The sequence below is a fragment of the Caloenas nicobarica genome, chromosome 1 (genome assembly GCF_036013445.1).
Source record: "Caloenas nicobarica isolate bCalNic1 chromosome 1, bCalNic1.hap1, whole genome shotgun sequence".
NCBI lineage: Eukaryota > Metazoa > Chordata > Aves > Columbiformes > Columbidae > Caloenas > Caloenas nicobarica.
This window is the reverse complement of record NC_088245.1, coordinates 457,495-475,265: the sequence shown is the minus strand read 5'-3', so window position 1 is coordinate 475,265 and position 17,771 is coordinate 457,495. Positions and strand designations below refer to the sequence as shown.

The window sequence follows — 17,771 nt, the reverse complement described above, 5'->3', positions numbered from 1 at the left end:
TCCAGCCTTTCCCTTCTGATAAAATCCATCAGCCTGATGCGTCTCAAAACTGGAAATTTCTCCTTGCCAGAGTTGGGCACGTTTTTTCATTCCTGTTTTTCACCTTGTTTCATTCAGCACATCGCGGGTCCTGCTTGGACTATCAGGCCATTGCTACCCGCCCAGAGAAAATCCTAACGACTGCTCAGACCCGTTACGGGTGGCATACAGTTAAATTAACAATGATAGCAGAAAATCAGAGAAATCTAATGCGTATTTCTGATCTGTCTTTGAAAATAATTCCTACACATACCTCTGCACTGGCAAAAAAATGCACCCAAGACCAAAACAGAGCGTTTAAAACTTCCCCCACAATTCCGAGGATAGCAGTAACCAACACTTATCAGTGATGTACATTCAAATGAGCAGGTGGAAAGCTTCTGCAGCAAAGTTCAAAGGAATTTGCAATCCAGCTCACTGGTTCGCTGGCCTATATTTATAATACTCCTTCAAAAGCTCCAGAGACGGGGAGGCAGCTTTGAAAGGGGCCCTGGGATGATTCCAATAACCATACAGAGCTTGGCTTCATGTCATTGCTAGGAAAAGCCTGGAAAAACTGAAACAGGACACTTATCAATTAATAAAAAGGAATGAGAATTTAATTTATATCAGCCAGGATAGCTTTAAGAGCTCAAATCTCACAGACAAAAATAACTGCTGACATCATAAGCCTGGGTGAAACTGTTGGCCCTCTGGTATTCTGATCGTGTGCTACTGGACAAGTTACCAAAGCACGTTTTAACAGACACAGTAATGAACTGTTAAAGGAGAACAACAGTTGGGAATATTTCCAATCTTATCCAGCAAGTCAGTTCTTGGTACAGGAGTAGTTACATTTTTGTATTTATCAATGACTTGGAAAAGATACAGATCATTGGCAGTAAAAGTAGAGGTGATGCAATGGCGGGTGCAATGACATGGGTCAAATCACTTTGGTGAAAGTGAGTAGATTCAAACTGGACATGAGTAAGGAATTTTTTTTACAACGAGGGTGGTGAGAGCCTGGCCCAGGTTCCCAGAGAGGTGGTGGATGAACCATCCCTGGAGACATCCCAGGCCAGGCTGGACGGGGCTCTGAGCAACCTGAGCTGGTGCAGATGTCCCTGCTCATGGCAGGGGGGCACCGGGGGAGCTGGGGAGGGCCCTTCAACCCAAACCATCTGTGATTCTACAACATACAAGAAAGGGTATGAACACAATGAAATCTCAGGCATTTGTTGAGACAGGATCATCTCAGGATGTTTCATCAAAGCCTGATGGGAGATGAAGCACCTGGGAAACACCAACAGAGGTTGTACAACACAGGGCTGCTCCTTCGAAGGCAGCGAGACTGAAACGAGCCCGAGTCCTGACACAAACCAGCTGAGAACAGGCTCCAAGCTCAGTGCAGCGAGCAGAAGAACTAAAATAGCCAGAGATATCAGCCCCTGCAAAGGGTAGCATCATCTGTTCAGCCACAGGATATTAGGGAAAAATGCATCTAAATTCAGCCCACACTTCTAAAAATAATGTTAAAAACAGTGAATGTTCAAAATAAAGCCATGCGATGGTTCAGAAGCTGGTCAACCTGATCTATATCAAGAAAATAATGAAATGGAAGCTATTCGTGGTTTGCCAAGGCGACAGTTAGTGTCACAGTCAGATTTGTATGCTGGGCAAGAGTTCTCACCAAAATGTCTGTACAGACTTGTGCCAGCATTACTGATTTCATCAAAGGTTGACAATACTGGTCACTCTGGTCTTAAAAATGTATTGTTCCGTCACTAGCTTTTTGAGGAATTTTTCAAACTCACAATATAAAAGACCAGATTTCTCCTGTGAGGTCACCCCTGCACAGGCCCACGGTCACTGGTGTCCGAGTGCATCCCTGCGGAGGGGCTGGAAGGGCCCTCGGACAGGTGGGGACAGGAGGAGCACCCTGGGACAGGAGGAGCACCCCGGGGGACAGGAGGAGCACCCCGGGGGACAGGAGGAGCACCCTGGGACAGGAGGAGCACCCCGGGGGACAGGAGGAGCACCCCGGGGGACAGGAGGAGCACCCCGGGGGACAGGAGGAGCATCCCGGGGGACAGGAGGAGCACCCCGGGGGACAGGAGGAGCACCCCGGGGGACAGGAGGAGCACCCCTTGGGGACACGAGGAGCACCCCTTGGGGACACGAGGAGCACCCTTGGGGACAGGAGGAGCACCCCGGGGGACAGGAGGAGCACCCCGGGGGACAGGAGGAGCACCCCTTGGGGACACGAGGAGCACCCTTGGGGACACGAGGAGCACCCCGGGGGACAGGAGGAGCACCCCTTGGGGACAGGAGGAACACCCCGGGGAACAGGCTCCTGGCATCCCCCACATGTCCTCCAGCCAGCCCAGGCTGAAAACGAAGGATCAGCAACTGCCACCACTTGCCCCTGGAGAAACGAGGCTCCAGTGGGGTGCGGGTGTCCGAGCGTCGCCCAGGCGTCCCTTCTTCAGAGAGGGGAAACCACAGCCTAAGGAGCCGCAGTTCTCAACTGCACCCCTAATATACAAACAAACTCTAAAATGTGAGGTTACCCAGCTTGGATTTTAACTCCATTTCCAAACAAATTCTGCTACACAGAACTGTTGCTATAGACAACTCAGTTTTCCCAGGCAGGAGTGATTTTCTGCAGAATATTTATGTTCTACGACCACCCTAAGACTTCTGCTGTGGGATAACTCTAGCCCAGACCAGAGAATTTGCTGTGCCCAGAAGAGTGTGAAGCTTCTCTCCATCCTACTGTAACTGAAGATCACCCTCTGGCAGGGCTCAGGAGCTGCTCCAGATGTCCCACCATATTTTACTGAATTTTTTGCAGAGAATCATACCCTTTCCTAGGAACTGCTGGACTGCTCAGACCAAGGCCTCCCATAGGTTAATATTCTGTCTGACAATAGTAAGCAAAGAAAGTCTTTGTAGAAGGCACACAAGAAAGAAGGGCACGCAGAAAGCCACCTTTCTCCACCTTAGCTCTTCACCATCACCAGCTTGCAGATTTCCAAATATCCTGATAAATAGAATGAGTTCAACAAGAACATCCACATTTGTTACACATTCCAGGAAATCACACACAAATAGACAAAAAGAAATAAAGCCTTCCATCATACAAGAACTCATTTATGGCTTCCATACAAAGTTTTTCAGCATCTACCTCATTTAGCACTTTCCACAAACTTTTCTAAGAAGGCACGCAGCGGAAAGGTTAGAAAGGAAGAAGAAATGTCATAACCTCTGCTCTGCTTGCCATAGACACCTACCCAAGACACTCTCTGCCATTCTACAGCACAGCTGCAAGAACAAGTTCTCTCTGAGCTCGGCAGTGGTTAAACCCACCATTCAAACACAGGTCAGCCCTACACAAACACAGGGAGCAAAGCAGACATCCTCATGCCACTTCAGAAGTCCCCTGTCTCAAAAAAGACGCAGTAGAGCCAGGAGAGGTTCAGATCTGGGCAACGTGGATGGTCAAAGGTCTTAAATGGCATCACATTTCCCCTGGGAAAGTAAAAACGTTTCACCGATGGTGAATATTATGAACACGTTATCGGATCTTGGCAACAAGTGATATGAGGCCACAGTGTTCCAAGGAAGCAAAACATTGTATTTGAAATGGATCTTTTAAATCCCTTGGGGTGTATTTCTCCTCTTCACAGGGAGCACTGAAGAATCAGCAGCACTGGCAGATGTCAGATTCTTTGAGCTCTGCAGCACATGGACAGACCTGGGACAGGCTTCAGGTAAGGAGGGCACCTGAGGGACAAGGAGACGCTGGTCTTGGGTTGGCTCCAGGACACCCTCATTAATATGAAATAACGTATTCTTTGGTTTGAGCTATAAAACATCACAAAGCTGCATTTTCTCATTTTCTCAGCAACAACTGACGACTCCACACCCAAACTCTCATGTAACGTTCCCATCACACCGTGCTCCAAACTAGCACCCTCGTGCCAGCTCACACCGAGAAGGGCCGAGGACACGGGGCCACGTGCACCTGGATATGCACTGCTTATCACCCTTCACCCGGGACGGACACCTAACGAGGAGTTTGGTGAGCAGGTCGCTGTCTGCCCCTTGCTATGTCCAATCTGCGTCTTCAGATGCCCGAACACCCTGAGACGTCCACCCGAAGCAGCAGAGCTGGTTCTGCCAGCAGCACTGCCCATGGGAGCTCACAGCACAGCAGGCTGCAGGACCTCAAGCACACGGGGGCCAGGAGACCCCCCGTCCCCAAAGCAGGGACACCGCGGTGTCCCCAAGGGCCGAGACACCCCCACCCTGCTGCCACACCTGAGGAAAACCGGTGCTGTTACGGTGTCTGCAGCCTGGCAAACACACCGTGAGCCCACACGGAGCTGCAGAGCGTCATTCCCAACAACGGGGTATTCCACGTAATATGGGTAACTGGTTTGGGCCTCGTTATGACTGATAATGAATTAATTTGTTTGACTTGAAGCTGGCGGTTGCTTAGTGACCATGAGTCATGACCTCATTATATTCAGCATAAGAAAAGGGAACACAGCCCCAACCATCTCACATACAGGTAACACTTAAGAATAATTCCTCAGTGTTGGACTAATGTTATATTGTTCTTCCAGATCTACTTCCATGTAGGGAGAGAAAATACGCATGAAAAATCAGGAGTTTTATAAAAATTAGCAAAGAAAAGTTATAAAACCACAATTGTGAAATAAAGCAACTATGGTTAAATGCCTGTATGGACAACAGTGGTAAAATGAAGGCATCAATTGGTACTGCAGAATATATTTATTCTGTAATTATGGAAAATAATTGAAATCAATACGAAGTTGCAATACACTCAAAATCAACAAGGGGAGCTAAAAACAAAAAAGAAAAACAAGTGCTTAGTAGAATGGAGGAAACTTCAAAAAAAAGCTTTTGGGTTGTTTTGTAGATGCAGATGTGTATTCTAAGCAGGAAGAAGCATTTGTGTCATCATGATAACAAAGCAGAGACAGCTACCAATTACCTGAAACAAATACTTCAAAACTTGCAGGCTAAGAAAACTTACCAAAAACATGGATCATAAAAATTATTGAGCAGCTGGCACGGGATCTGACTGACAAAAAATGACCTGCAATTAGCACCACTGCAAATATTTTGATGAAAAACAGGTAACGTGGCGCACATCTGATTTTACTCAGTGGAATGACACATTTGACTGAGAAATGCTGATGTGGATTTGAGACTTGAACACCCATGGGACAAGCAAAGGGACATGCCAGGGGTTGGCAGTGACACCCCAGCAAGGCCTGGGGTGCAGACACCGTCCTGTTCACAGTGTTCCCACTGACCAGCTCCTGGGGTCCCCGCTCGCCATGGTGTCCCCACTCACCGCCCTGTCCCCGCTCACCCTTTCTCCGCCACCATCTCCGGGGGCTGCACTGGGACCTGGACATGTGGCTCAGGGTCACCTTCACAGAATCCCAGAATGTCAGGGGTTGGAAGGGACCTCGAAACATCACCCAGTCCAACCCCCCCGCCGGAGCAGGAACACCCAGCTGAGGTTACACAGAAGGTGTCCAGGCGGGTTGGAATGTCTGCAGAGAAGGAGACTCCACAACCTCCCTGGGCAGCCTGGGCCAGGCTCTGCCACCCTCACCGGGAAGAAGTTTCTTCTCATATTCAAGTGGAACCTCCTGTGTTCCAGTTTGTACCCATTGCCCCTTGTCCTATCACTGGTTGTCACCGAGAAGAGCCTGGCTCCATCCTCCTGACACTCTTTATATATTTATAAACATTAACGAGGTCGCCCCTCAGTCTCCTCTTCTCCAGCTCAGAGCCCCAGCTCCTCAGCCTTTCCTCACCCGGGAGATGCTCCACTCCCTCCAGCATCTCCATGGCTGCGCTGGACTCTCTCCAGCAGTTCCCTGTCCTTCTGGACCTGAGGTAGGGGGAGTCACCTTCGAGTGAGCTCTCCCTTTCCAGCCCCCACAAACCAGCTCAAGGTTGCTGGAGCAGCTGGCCTGGGTACGTCCCCAAGACATGACCAGTGAGCGCACCCGAGAACATCTCCCAGTGTGCCTGCAGCGGCTGGGCCAAGGCTCTGCAGCAACACCCCCGACCCTCCTGCTGCTGCTGAGGGGGTCAGGCTGCCCTCACCGCTCCCCAGAACCACCCCAGACAGAACAGCAGGGCCTGGCTGACCAGCCAGGACCGGCATGGGCCACAGAGGGTCTGTGGTGGCACGGACAAGTCCTCACAATCCAGCCTCTCTGCTCCAACCAAGAAAATAAAGCACAGCAGTTGCCACTCTTGGCATCCTCTGTCCGCAGACCCATAAAACACGAGAACAAGTTAAAAACCAGAAACGATGGAACAGCCCAATTCCACAGTCTGCACAACCGCTTTCTACTTGTACAAACACGTTCTCCCTCCCCAGATTTGCAGCCTCCACTCCGAACTCCCCCAGCCCCAGTGACGCGGCTGGGACAGAACAAGCAGCTCTCGGTCCCTGCAACCAAAGTGACGGGGACCCGAGCGCAGGGAACGCGGCGAAGCCTGCGCGAGATGTCCTGCACCCAACGGGCCGCGAACAGCTGTCACCGAGCACCCCACACCGGCCTTCTGACTTCAAACCGTGGTGACCCCGGCTGGACCCATGGGCTGAATGCCCGTCAGCAGATGGAGCACATCGGGTGTTCTTCTGAAACACAGTTTCTGGGTTATTTTCACGTGAAATTCAGTTCACACCCTCTGGGCTTGCTCTGCAGTGTAAGACAAAGCACAGCAAGCGGGGACAGCCAGCTCCAGCTCACACCTGTCCCAGACCCAGACAGAAACACAGACGAACGCTCCAGGAGCCTGGAAGCGCAGCTGCATGCTCAGGGCTGTCCTGAGAACAGAGCAAAATCTACCGCCAACCATCCCTCCTCCCGCAGCCTCACCACGGCAGGTCCTCCCCGAGTATTCCTGATGGTGGGGGCCACCAGTTCTTGTCTCACAGCCAGACAAGCGCAGTCTCATGCTGGGAACTCCAGAAGAAACTTTTCCAAGAGCTGCCACTCGCAATGCTGCCTTAGGCTGCCCTGTCCCATCAGCTCCTCGGTTTCAGTGTTTCTTGGACTGTCGGAGCAAAGGCCAGACCAAGGTACCCCGGGTAACACCAGCCTGTCCTCTGGTCAGACATGTGCACCTCTCCGTTCTTAATGAACTTCAAAAACCAATTTCTTCTTTCCTGGGAAGTTCATCTGCCAGTTCCCTGACCCCAGGTGGAAACCATCTGGACCTGCTGGTTTGCTTGCGATTAGTTTGCAACTGTTACCTGACCTATTTTATATAAAAAGCCATATCTAAAACATAAACAATTCATTCTACCTGACATGTTTTCATGCCCTTTTTCCTTATGCTTTTTCAATAAAAATAATTGAGCCAGTCAATCACAGATTCAGATTCAATCATAGAGGAATTCGGACTGGCAGGGACCTTTGGAGGTCATCTAGTCCAAAACCCTCTCCCAGCAAAGATGGTCACTGCTTGCCACTGGCATTAACAGAGTGGCTTTCTTGTGAACACCGTTCACTGATGTAGTTATAAGGAATTTTCAGGCTTTTCCCCATGTGCTTTCTGACTCTTATACCTTCCCACAAATTCTCAGCAGCCGTTTATAACCATCAGCCATAGCCACCTGAGAAAAGAAGTGACAAAGGGTGTCTTGGGGCCCAGGTTTCCAGATTCACAGCCACTTCCAAGAGCCAAGCCCAACACTTGCTGGCTGTTTCAAACTCCACAAGTCTTTTTTCAGCTGCTGACTGTACCTTCTGCAAAGGCACACACGCCAAGAATTAATTCTTCACACCGGTTCCTCCATTGCTCTGGAGAGCTCTGAACCAATTAACTTCTCAGAATAAGTCAAGAAAACTCAACAAGTGTTGATTTTGTCTCTGACCTAAAACTCGGTTTTGCATGACATACATCACATATCCACAGAAGGACAGAAGACATGCTGCAAGGAAAAAGGCCAACCAGAAGACCCAAAACTATTCCCCCATAAAGCAGCAAGTACAACCAGAACGGCGGCTCCTTTGCTCCTTTTACTGACAGGAGCTTCGGAGCGGGGCAGCTCTGTAACCGTGATCGCTGCCGGGACAGAGCTCGTCTGCCCGTGCACAAGCCCAGTTCACAGCCTCAGCAGGAGAGGGAGGCTCTATGAGACGGTCTCAAGGTTGCACAGAGAGAGATAAAGGTAAAGGGATTTCACAGAAGAGCTCTTCAGAGCTCCTCCGGACTAACGGTTTGACTAATTCTTTAGCTTGGCAGTCTCAGCACTCGTACGCAAACCCTGGACTGAACAAAGTAACCGGATGCCGATGGCCCCAGGAGGAAAGCAGCTCTGTCCTGCTGCCCCCAGACCCAAACCAGCCCAAAGCTGCGGCTTCCAGCAACCGCCACGGGCAGCGCCAGGAAACCATGGACACAGCCACACCGCCCCGAGCCCACAGCAGGGTTAGAGAGGGAGAAAACGGGAAGAAAGATCGAACTCACCAACATCGGACTCTTTGTGGGTTTTGATGATTTCAGCCAATTCAAAATTTCCTGCAATGATGGCCACCTGAAAAGAGAGGGAGGAAGAGAGGTGAGCAGCTCAGCGGCACCGTCCCCGCACTTGCTGCCGCGGATCGCGCCATATGGACGAGTAACAGCTGCTTTCCGTGGGGGCGCGGAGCCAACGATTGTTCTGCCTCAGCTCACCCAGTCGGTGACCCCCAAGGTGAAAATCCGCTCCCGGCACCACAGGGACAGCGTATGGCGAGGGCCTGTGCAACGAGAGGTGGCGAGCAGCGCGGAGATAACCATTCCCCTCTCCCCAGCCTGGTGCTGATGTGCCTGATGCCAGCTAGGAATTAATCTGAAGTCCTGCACGTACTGACAAAAAGTTCTCCAGCCTGAAGCTTTCCGGGGAACGCTGGTGAGCTGAGGAACCGGCAGCCGAGCTCCCTGCCCGGGCCCGGGCCCGACGCGCGCTGGCCAAGCAGCAGCTCGGCCCAGTAAAGCCACAGCATTTCAAACCAACATTAAGTATTGCTTTGCCTACCACCCATCCCATGGCTTCTCTCCACAGGAAGAATCGTGGAGAACTCAAAGGAACAGGGCAAGTGGGGAGGCTGAACGTGGGTCTGCCACAAAACACTCAGACAAAACAGGCCTGTCCTCCTGCAGCGGGTGCGCTCGACCCCCCCAGCCAAACCAGAGCAGTTTGGTCCGGGCTGCAGAGGAGGGAAGGGCCTGAGCCGCAGCCCAGCCAAGACCTCCCTCCAGGAGACCCACAGGGAGGCAGAACGGGAACCGGACACCGGTGGCTTGTGGGCGCAGGGAGCCTCGTGCAGACTTTGCCTGCTGTGTGCAACTTGACTACGAGTCAACCGCTTCATTCTATAAATACGCCAGCCTGGATGAGCCACTTCGAGCTCTCCCCGCTAAATAAGTGAGCTGTATGGCAATGGTTTTACTATTCAGAGGTCAGTGGATGAGCCCAATTTAAATTCAATATTAGTCATTTAGCTTAAGTAGATGCATACTGAATGTAATGGATTATTTAGAAATATAAGGTTGTATGATTTTTCACATTACTTGGTAGACTAGATTTGCTAAAATTTTAAGCTGTAAGGTCCTACTTGTATTTACCAAGAGCAACTGCAGACTACACTAAAGGCCTGCAAGATAAAGTCTAGCTTGCGTTTTACTGGGAAAAATGGGACTGACTGGGCAAAAAACAATCCAAGGCTAACGCAGAGACATCACAGACATCTGCAGAGCACTTCGCTGAGAAGAAAGGATTTGTCCAGACAAAATGGCACCTGCAAGGATATGGACCAAAACCAATGTCTACAGCTGAACAAAACAGAGGCCCACGTGGGGCCAGGGAAAAGGGGTCCAGTGGGGACCAAAGGACCTGGTGGTGAAATTTTGCTATTGGACCGAATCTTGGTGTGAATGGTCTGTAAAGATATAAAAGTTTGTAGTTTTCTATGCTCAGGCGGACCTCTGTGCAGGTACCCAGCTTGAGCCAGCCTTTCTGCTATTGTACTCCATTAAATTCTTTATTTTCTGAGAATTTTGTTTCCTGAAAGTCTGCTTTGCATGCGGTTACAGGTCTCCCCTGAAAGTTTGCCTTCGGAGCTCTAAGTACAGGCTCCAGAGCGAACGGTTATCAGGGGAAGAAGAATCCCGAACATTTGCATCGCGATGGATATTGCCTCGCCTGAAAGTTTGCCTCCGGAGCTTCAAAACACAGTCCCTGGAGCGAACGATTATCAGGGAAAGAAAACGCCTGAAAGCTTGCTCCGTGAAGGGATACAGGCACCTGGGGAGAAGGTCAGCAACATTCGGCTTGGTACATCTCCCCCACGCATAAATAATAGAGCAAACCCACCACCGAACTCTTTAATGTCACACTTCTTTTTAAGAAATCTAAACATTGTTCTGCAGCAAGCAGAACCCTAAAATCACTCCCCCGTGACACTTACTCCCCAAACTGCTTCTGCAGGTGCCAACGTCCTGGGAACCGCAGCGTTCTGCACAAAGGTTACACGTGTAAAAGAGATAGAGTGAAGTACTAAGACTTCAGCCGATAGACCAGCAACATCACTTGAACTCTTTGTTGGTCTCTTACATACTTCGGGAAGCAGCCTCACACAGCACCGCATCGCAGCTAGTAAGGCAGAGCAGTCCAGCATTTTCGGAACAATGTGCAGAAGCGTCCTTCTAACATGCGAGCCCTGGAGCCGGCTGCCCAGAGCGGGTGTGGAGTCTCCTTCTCTGAGACATTCAAACCCCCTGGGATCCTGTGCGATCTGCTCTGTGACCCTGCGTGAGCAGGTGGGCTGGGGATCCACAGAGCTCCTGCAGCCCCCCAGCCCGGGGTGCCGGGGTTCTGAGAAAGAACCGCAGTGAGATGGGCAGGAGCACACGACATCCACCACTGGTCCTCAGGAAACTGAGCTGGAAGAGCTGCTCTGGAGCAAGTGGCCGAGTCCTGTGTTCAGTGGGAGCCGCGGCCACCACTGCCCTTCACCCCGCACCCCCTGCACTCCCTGCTGAGCCCCCCGCAGCACCTGCAGCTGATTTGGGAACGAGAAGCAGCTGGATCGAGTTGACTCTGGGCAAAACCAAAGTGCTGCTGCTCGGAGCATGAAAACACGTGTGAGAACAGGCTGGTACGCAGCTGCTGGCTCTGACTGCCTGTGCTGGAACCATCACCCCCTTTTCTTCCCAGGTTGGGGCTGGTATTTGAGACGAGCATATTGACAGGGCAGCAGGAACCAAACCCCAGACAGAGACAGAGCCGAGAGCAGCTCCAGCTGTTCAGCGCTCCCCTGCCCTCCCACAAGAACAGCTTCTAGAAATATGAGCTTCATTCGCATGTCACCACTAACTTGTGACGAAGGGATATATTTAACGTGGTGACTCAGTGCAGCGTGCACACCTCTCCACTATCATCCTTTCTCAGCAGAAATAGTCTTACTATCCTCAGCCCAACAATGTTTATGTGCATTTTTTTCATTTTCTGAGGCCCAGACTTCTCCCCCACTCCTCAGCTGGAGCTGGAAGCGATCAGTGATGGCTGGAAGAAAGAAACTTTCCTCCTGCATTTGGGAAATTAGGCCACCACAGCAGAGAAAAATCGAGTCAGAATCTGTTTTCCCCAAAGCTTGCTTCAAATGGCAATCTTTCCATGTCTCTCCTTGTACACACACACACATTGATAAGGTCTGCTCTCCCAAAGGTCACATTCTTTGAGCAGGCAAACAGACCTTCATACAGAAGGGCAAGTGACCTGAATTTGGGGAAATCTGAAAGGAAAAACAACCAAACTGACAAAAGACTGCAAAAGAGAATTTAGAAAAAACATTTGAGCTTCAAAGTTCCTCAAACAAACAGCATGAAAAATCCTAATTCCAAGTACAAATTATGAATCTCTTCAGATGTTAAGTCTCAGTAATAATTCCCAAAACGCCGGTGAATGGTGTGCTGCACAGGAGCCGCTCCCCACACCGCCGGTGCCGGTGTCCCCGCTCTGGCTGCGGAGGGGCCGGTCGCCCGCTGCTCACAGGAGCTCCCAGCGCCAGGACCAGTGACACCGCGGGACACAGACCCGCCATCGCCCCCCTGGAGGGGTCACAGCTTCCAGCCGGCAAGAGGAAACATGCTGGATAAGGCGTCTGCTAAGAACGTAATCTCACAGAAATCCCTGGGGAGGGAGAAGAGCCCCACTGGGTACGTTTCCCAATCCAAGTTGGAAAAAGCAAAGGAAATGGAAGGATTTCATGCACCGCATTGTCAGCTCAGCCGGTGCTCAGGGGCACAGCGGCTGCCCGGGCTGTGGGGCTGCAGTCTGCATTCCCGTGCACCCCCAGCAGCTCCACCCTGCACCCCAGCACCTGCACCCCAGCACCTGCACCCTGCACCCCAGCACCTGCACCCCCAGCACCCCAGCACCTGCACCTCCAGCAACTCCACCCTGCACCCCAGCACCTGCACCCCCAGCACCTGCACTCCCAGCACCCCAGCGCCTGCACCCTGCACCCCAGCGCCTGCACCCCCAGTGCCTGCACCCCCAGCGCCTGCACCCCCTGCACCCCAGCGCCTGCACCCTGCACCCCAGCGCCTGCACCCCCAGTGCCTGCACCCCCAGCACCTGCACCCCCTGCACCCCAGCGCCTGCACCCTGCACCCCAGCGCCTGCACCCCAGCACCTGCACCCCCAGCACCCCAGCACCTGCACCCCCAGCGCCTGCACCCTGCACCCCCTGCACTGGCGGAGCCGTGGGGACCCTGCACCGCAGGCCACGCCAGTGAACGCCACGCCAAAAGCAAGAGCTTTTTGGGGACAGGTAAACAAGAAAAGGAAGTCTCAAGGATGGATATGCCTGAATTACTTTTTTTAATATTTCGCAGCTAGCAATTTTAGTGGTTGTACACCGAAGTGGGAGGAATTGGTGACTATCAGAAAAAACGTTCTGACTTCCCCACAGAAGATCAATGACCCACTTTGAAGCAGTAAGCCAGATGTCCCACATACAAATGCTTTAACATCACAGCCAAGTTCCTTCTCCTGGTGGTGCCATGGAGACAGCAGACACTGCGCAAAGGGCATTTCTCACTGTGGTTTGCCCTGGTGCCGCGGACCGAGCTACGGAAACACATGTTCAGGATGCACAACCATCTTATGGCTCTGGCACAGAGTTATTTTCTGAAATGCTTGAGTCATTCCACAGCATGATGCGAAGAGTGACAACGCTTTTTAATCTAACAGCAATTTGCCTATTTTTATCTTTTTAGGCAAACTCAGTAATTTCTAAAAGAAAGAAGGAGGGACATCTGAAGGGGCTGTGCGGCATGTAACGTCAGTGCACTTATAAGGTCTTAAAAGTTAACAGCAGAAACCAGAAAGATCACTTAAATATTCCTTGTAAGAGTAATGGCTGTGAGATCTAACCCAGGTTCTGTGGGTAACAGTACTGCACAAACATCCCTAACCAAAAAGAAACGACAACACAAGCCCACTACACTGCATGAACCCCTGAGACGGTCCCCAGCCCCTCCTGCCTTCCTGGTGACACCGAGCTCGGGTGACACCCGATGAGGACCCACCAGGACCCCAGCAGCAGCAGCAGCACATCACCGAACCACCACGCCGGCACGCAGAGCACGGGGCACCCAGGTCTGGAGAACTGAAGGACCCATCTCCAGGGGCCGAGGCCACTGGCGCGGCCGGGCTGCAGCCACCTTGCTCACCAACCGAAAATCAAACCTGCAGAGAGGCGGGTTAAACAACTTCAACCCATGGCGCTTCACTGGGTTTTCATCCTGGGCCTGACTCTACAACAGTGTTTAAAGTTTCTTGTTCTGAATTGCGACTGTATATTCATACTAAAGCATCTGTTTCTCCTTGCACTGAGTTGTGATGTGCGACGGTGAAGATGGAGCTCAGGTGGATGTACTGAGCTATGGGAAGACATCGTGGCTATCAGCTCCAAGGGGCAGGGTGCTTGAACAACGGAGAGGATAAGGTCACGTTCCACGAAGAACTGATCGAGCAGGAGCCCAGGAGGCACCTCCAGGCTCCCGCAGACCAAACCCTGTGACCCCTCTGCACCCACTGTCACCAGCTGCCACCAGCCCGTGACCTTCGCACGCTGCAGACGTGGATCTGCAGAGGCCCAGGGCAGGGAAACCAGCTCCAGGAGAGGCCCGCGGTCCCACCCCGGGCAGCCCCGTGTGACAGGGTGACAAACCCGCACAGCCGGCACTGAGCCCAGCCCGGCCCACCTCCAGCGCCCAGTGCTGCAGGTCTGCTGAGGAACCACGAGCCACGGCACAGAGGGATATAACATCTGTTCTCACCACCCTGCCACCACGGCCAGGATCTCAGTGGTCCCGTGGAGGGCTCGGGTAGGAGCATCTCCAGGGACAGGAGTCCCGGCCAACCTGCACCACAGTATTTGGCATGGGAAATGTAAAAACCAGCTATCCTGAAGGTTAAAAAAAATGGAGTCACTTTCCCAGTACAATGACAGTGGGTACGATCACCTTGAACTTGTCCTCACAGTATGGACACTGCTAGGTCCAAGGTGGATTTCCACCATTATCTGCTCTTTAGTCCCTAAAAATATCCGGTAAAGCGCCGTTCCCCTGTGCGGAGGAAGGGACGGGGCCCGTGGCGTGCCGGGCTCACAGGCAGGCTGCCACTGCCAGGCATGCCACCGTGTAAGGTCTCATAGAGGAGAGTGGGGAACAGACAGACAGACGAGCAGCAGAACATACCAGCTACCCATGAGTCACAGACTCCCAGCCGTGTGCCTCTGAGCTGAGGGAAGTGTCCAGTTGACATAAAAGCTCATCAGGATCTTCACAAAGTGGGAAGAAAAAGGAAGAGAGGGAAGCGAAGGGATCAAGTTCAGTGGCAGGAGTTTCCATTCTGGGTGGTATCTTCAAAAGGGAGCTACCTGGATGAGGATCAGAACACCGAGCAGATGCCAGAGCAGCTCTGAAAACACCGATATGTTCACGTATTTTCATAAAAAGCCCATAGCCCCACACGCTGAACCTCCAGCTGGGGAAGTGACAGACTCTTTCCGAGTCAAACCAGCCTCTGTGGTTGCTCCATGCTAAAGCACACCATGCTCTCAGAGGTCTCTCTCAGTTGCAGACCGCAACAGCCAGAGAAGTCCGGGCCTTCACAGTTACCACCCTACACGTGCAAAAGGCAGAAAAGGCAGCAGGAGCAGCAGTGGCTGCAGGTGTCAGGGCAGGAGCGGAGCGCGACAGGGGAGATGCCCCAGCAGCAGCTCCAGCAGATGCTGGGGAGAGAAGGGAGCGATCACCAGCGGTGCTGGGCAAGAACGGGCAGACCTTCCCTGGAAGAGCTTCAGGTAGGGCTCAGGCAGCCAAGCTAGTGCCATGATACATCAGAGCCACTCAGCTCTCCTCAGACCCCAAGAAGCATCTGTCAACTATTTCTGTATCACTTTACCCAAGACTTCTCCAGTTATTGAGGCTTCCCGTTGCTGATGATTTTCAACCTGCCCGTTATCCCAGATAACAGAGCACAGAATGATTCTTTTTAATCATCACATTTTATTTAACCAGGCAGCACGGCTACATGTCTGCACTTTTTTTCAAAGTTGTCTACCTTGCCTTGGCCAGGCAGACTCCAAGCATGTTCTATATTTGTTCTAGATTTCCAGCAGTCTGGCAGTCCTACCGGGTCAATCCTACCGCTCACATACGGCAGCTCCATCTGGGCTGCCGTACGAGCAGGAGCTCTAGATACGTTCCCAGCATGTGTGCTGCCATCGCACCGCACAGATGCAGCTCGTCTGATGCTCCCGGCAGCGCCACCGGGGTCAGTCACTGTGTGACAGCGCTGCAGACCCAGCACCTCCTGGAGCAACAGACAGAGCTCCTGCGCGGGAGCCACCCAGCTCAGCTGGGACAAACGCATCTCCAGGGCCTCGTGCCAGCCAGCCCTGCCACGGGCACAGCCCGGAGCCGGGAACGCCCAGCCTGCAGCCCGCGGTCTGGACAGCAAACGAGGATTCACTTTCCCCACGGACCACAGCCCAAGCCCTGTGCTTAGAAAAGGCTCTTCAGCCAGACTAACGCTCTGCCGCTACACGGAGCATCTGCAAACGGTCGACATCGGGCAGGGGGTGCATGTAAACATACATGAGAAATAAAAATGTCCAAAGCTGTGACCATCCAGCTCCAGGCCAAGAGAGACAGAGAACTTCCTCAGTGCTTTCAGATGAGGCACATGGAGCTACTGGGAAAGCAAGAGGATTCTCCCAATGAGATGCGTCACAAGAGCATCCTAAAGACAGGCCGATGATGCTGTGATCTCCCCCATCGCGGCAAGCGGGGCGTTCTGAATCACAGATGGTTTGTGTTGAAGGGCCCTTCCCAGCCCTCCCAGTGCCCCCTGCCACGAGCAGGGACATCTGCACCAGCTCAGGTTGCTCAGAGCCCCGTCCAGCCTGGCCTGGGATGTCTCCAGGGATGGTTCAGCCACCACCTCTCTGGGAACCTGGGCCAGGCTCTCACCACCCTCAGGGCCAACAATTCTTCCTCAGATCTGATCTAAATCTCCCCTCTTTCAGTTTAAAGCCATTGTCCCTTGTCCTGTCACCACCTGCCCTTGCAAATAGTCCCTCTCCAGATTTCTTGTAGGGCCTTCTTGTTGAACTCTGAATGTTTCTGGGGAACAGGAACAAACCTGAAGAAGGCACCTTGGAGCTGTTATGCTCAGGAGGCCTTTGAGCTGGAGGAGGAGAAATGCGAGCCCAGACTCTGCGGAACGAATCTCACCTGCCAGGACTGACCTTTCCAGCAGGGCTGATAACCACCAGTCCGGGCTGGAAGGGGAACACTGGTGTGGTATCCAAGCAGTGCCGGTACAAGCACCACCAGCAGCCCTGGCACAGGGTGTCACGTCCCCTACACCCGCCCCCGCAGGCCGCGGCAGCGCCGAGCTGGGCAGCCACGCAGGCTGACCACTGCCATGGCGTCACCATGTCCCCAGATTTGTTGTGCTACAGAGCAGCTCTGGAAATGAGCTTCGGCTGCCTGCAGAGACCAAAGATGGGCTGGTGGCACCTCCTGAAAGTTCAGGCAAAGATTCAGCAAGAGAAGAATCGTGGATTTGGCCAGAGCCACAATGGCACCTGCACAGAAAGCCCCAGTGCCACCAAGCATGCCAGGTCACGGGTACTCATCACAGGGAGCTGGATTCAAGGTCCGTGGGTGGTCAGTGCCTGGGAAGAGCGTCCCACAGACACAGGAGATCGGGGAGACGTGAGCGTGGACATCTCTTGGCTGCCCTGTTGAGATGGAGCAGTGATGGACGGTGCTGTCTAGGGCAGGCAAAACAAGGTAGAGAGGACAGGCCAGTTCTCTTGGGGAAGAGTTGGTCAGTCTGGCCTCTGGCCCAGCCAGCCCCGAAGGATGCTCTCCAGGGACGGGACGGCGGGTAGATCTGTGTCCAGAAGGTCCATGCCACCAGAATTCAGACCTTCCCAGAGCTGCCAGACTCAGCCTGAAGGACGGGGAAACGAGGGCCCTCCTGGGCAAGGCAGAGACTCCGGTGCAACATCTGTAACCACAGCGCGATGCTGCAGGTCGGGGAGATTCCAAGTCACCAACATCATCCGGATGATGAAAGCTGCGATGGCAGCTGACTCAGAATTAGCTCAGTCTCA

The 17,771-nt window shown here is 52.7% G+C and overlaps 1 protein-coding gene across 11 annotated transcripts in view; it reads right to left on the bottom strand.

The window, feature by feature from the left end:
• SHANK3 (SH3 and multiple ankyrin repeat domains 3) overlaps positions 1–17,771 on the bottom strand; it is a 364,754-nt gene that overhangs the window by 254,496 nt on the left and 92,487 nt on the right. For all 11 annotated transcript variants that reach the window (XR_010607209.1, XM_065647548.1, XM_065647499.1 and 8 more), the window contains exon 9: positions 8,557–8,623. Coding sequence is in view for 10 of the 11 variants with exons in the window: in XM_065647548.1 (XP_065503620.1) it covers positions 8,557–8,623 (67 nt within the window). In the remaining variant the exon portion in view is untranslated. The remainder of the gene's footprint in view (positions 1–8,556; positions 8,624–17,771) is intronic.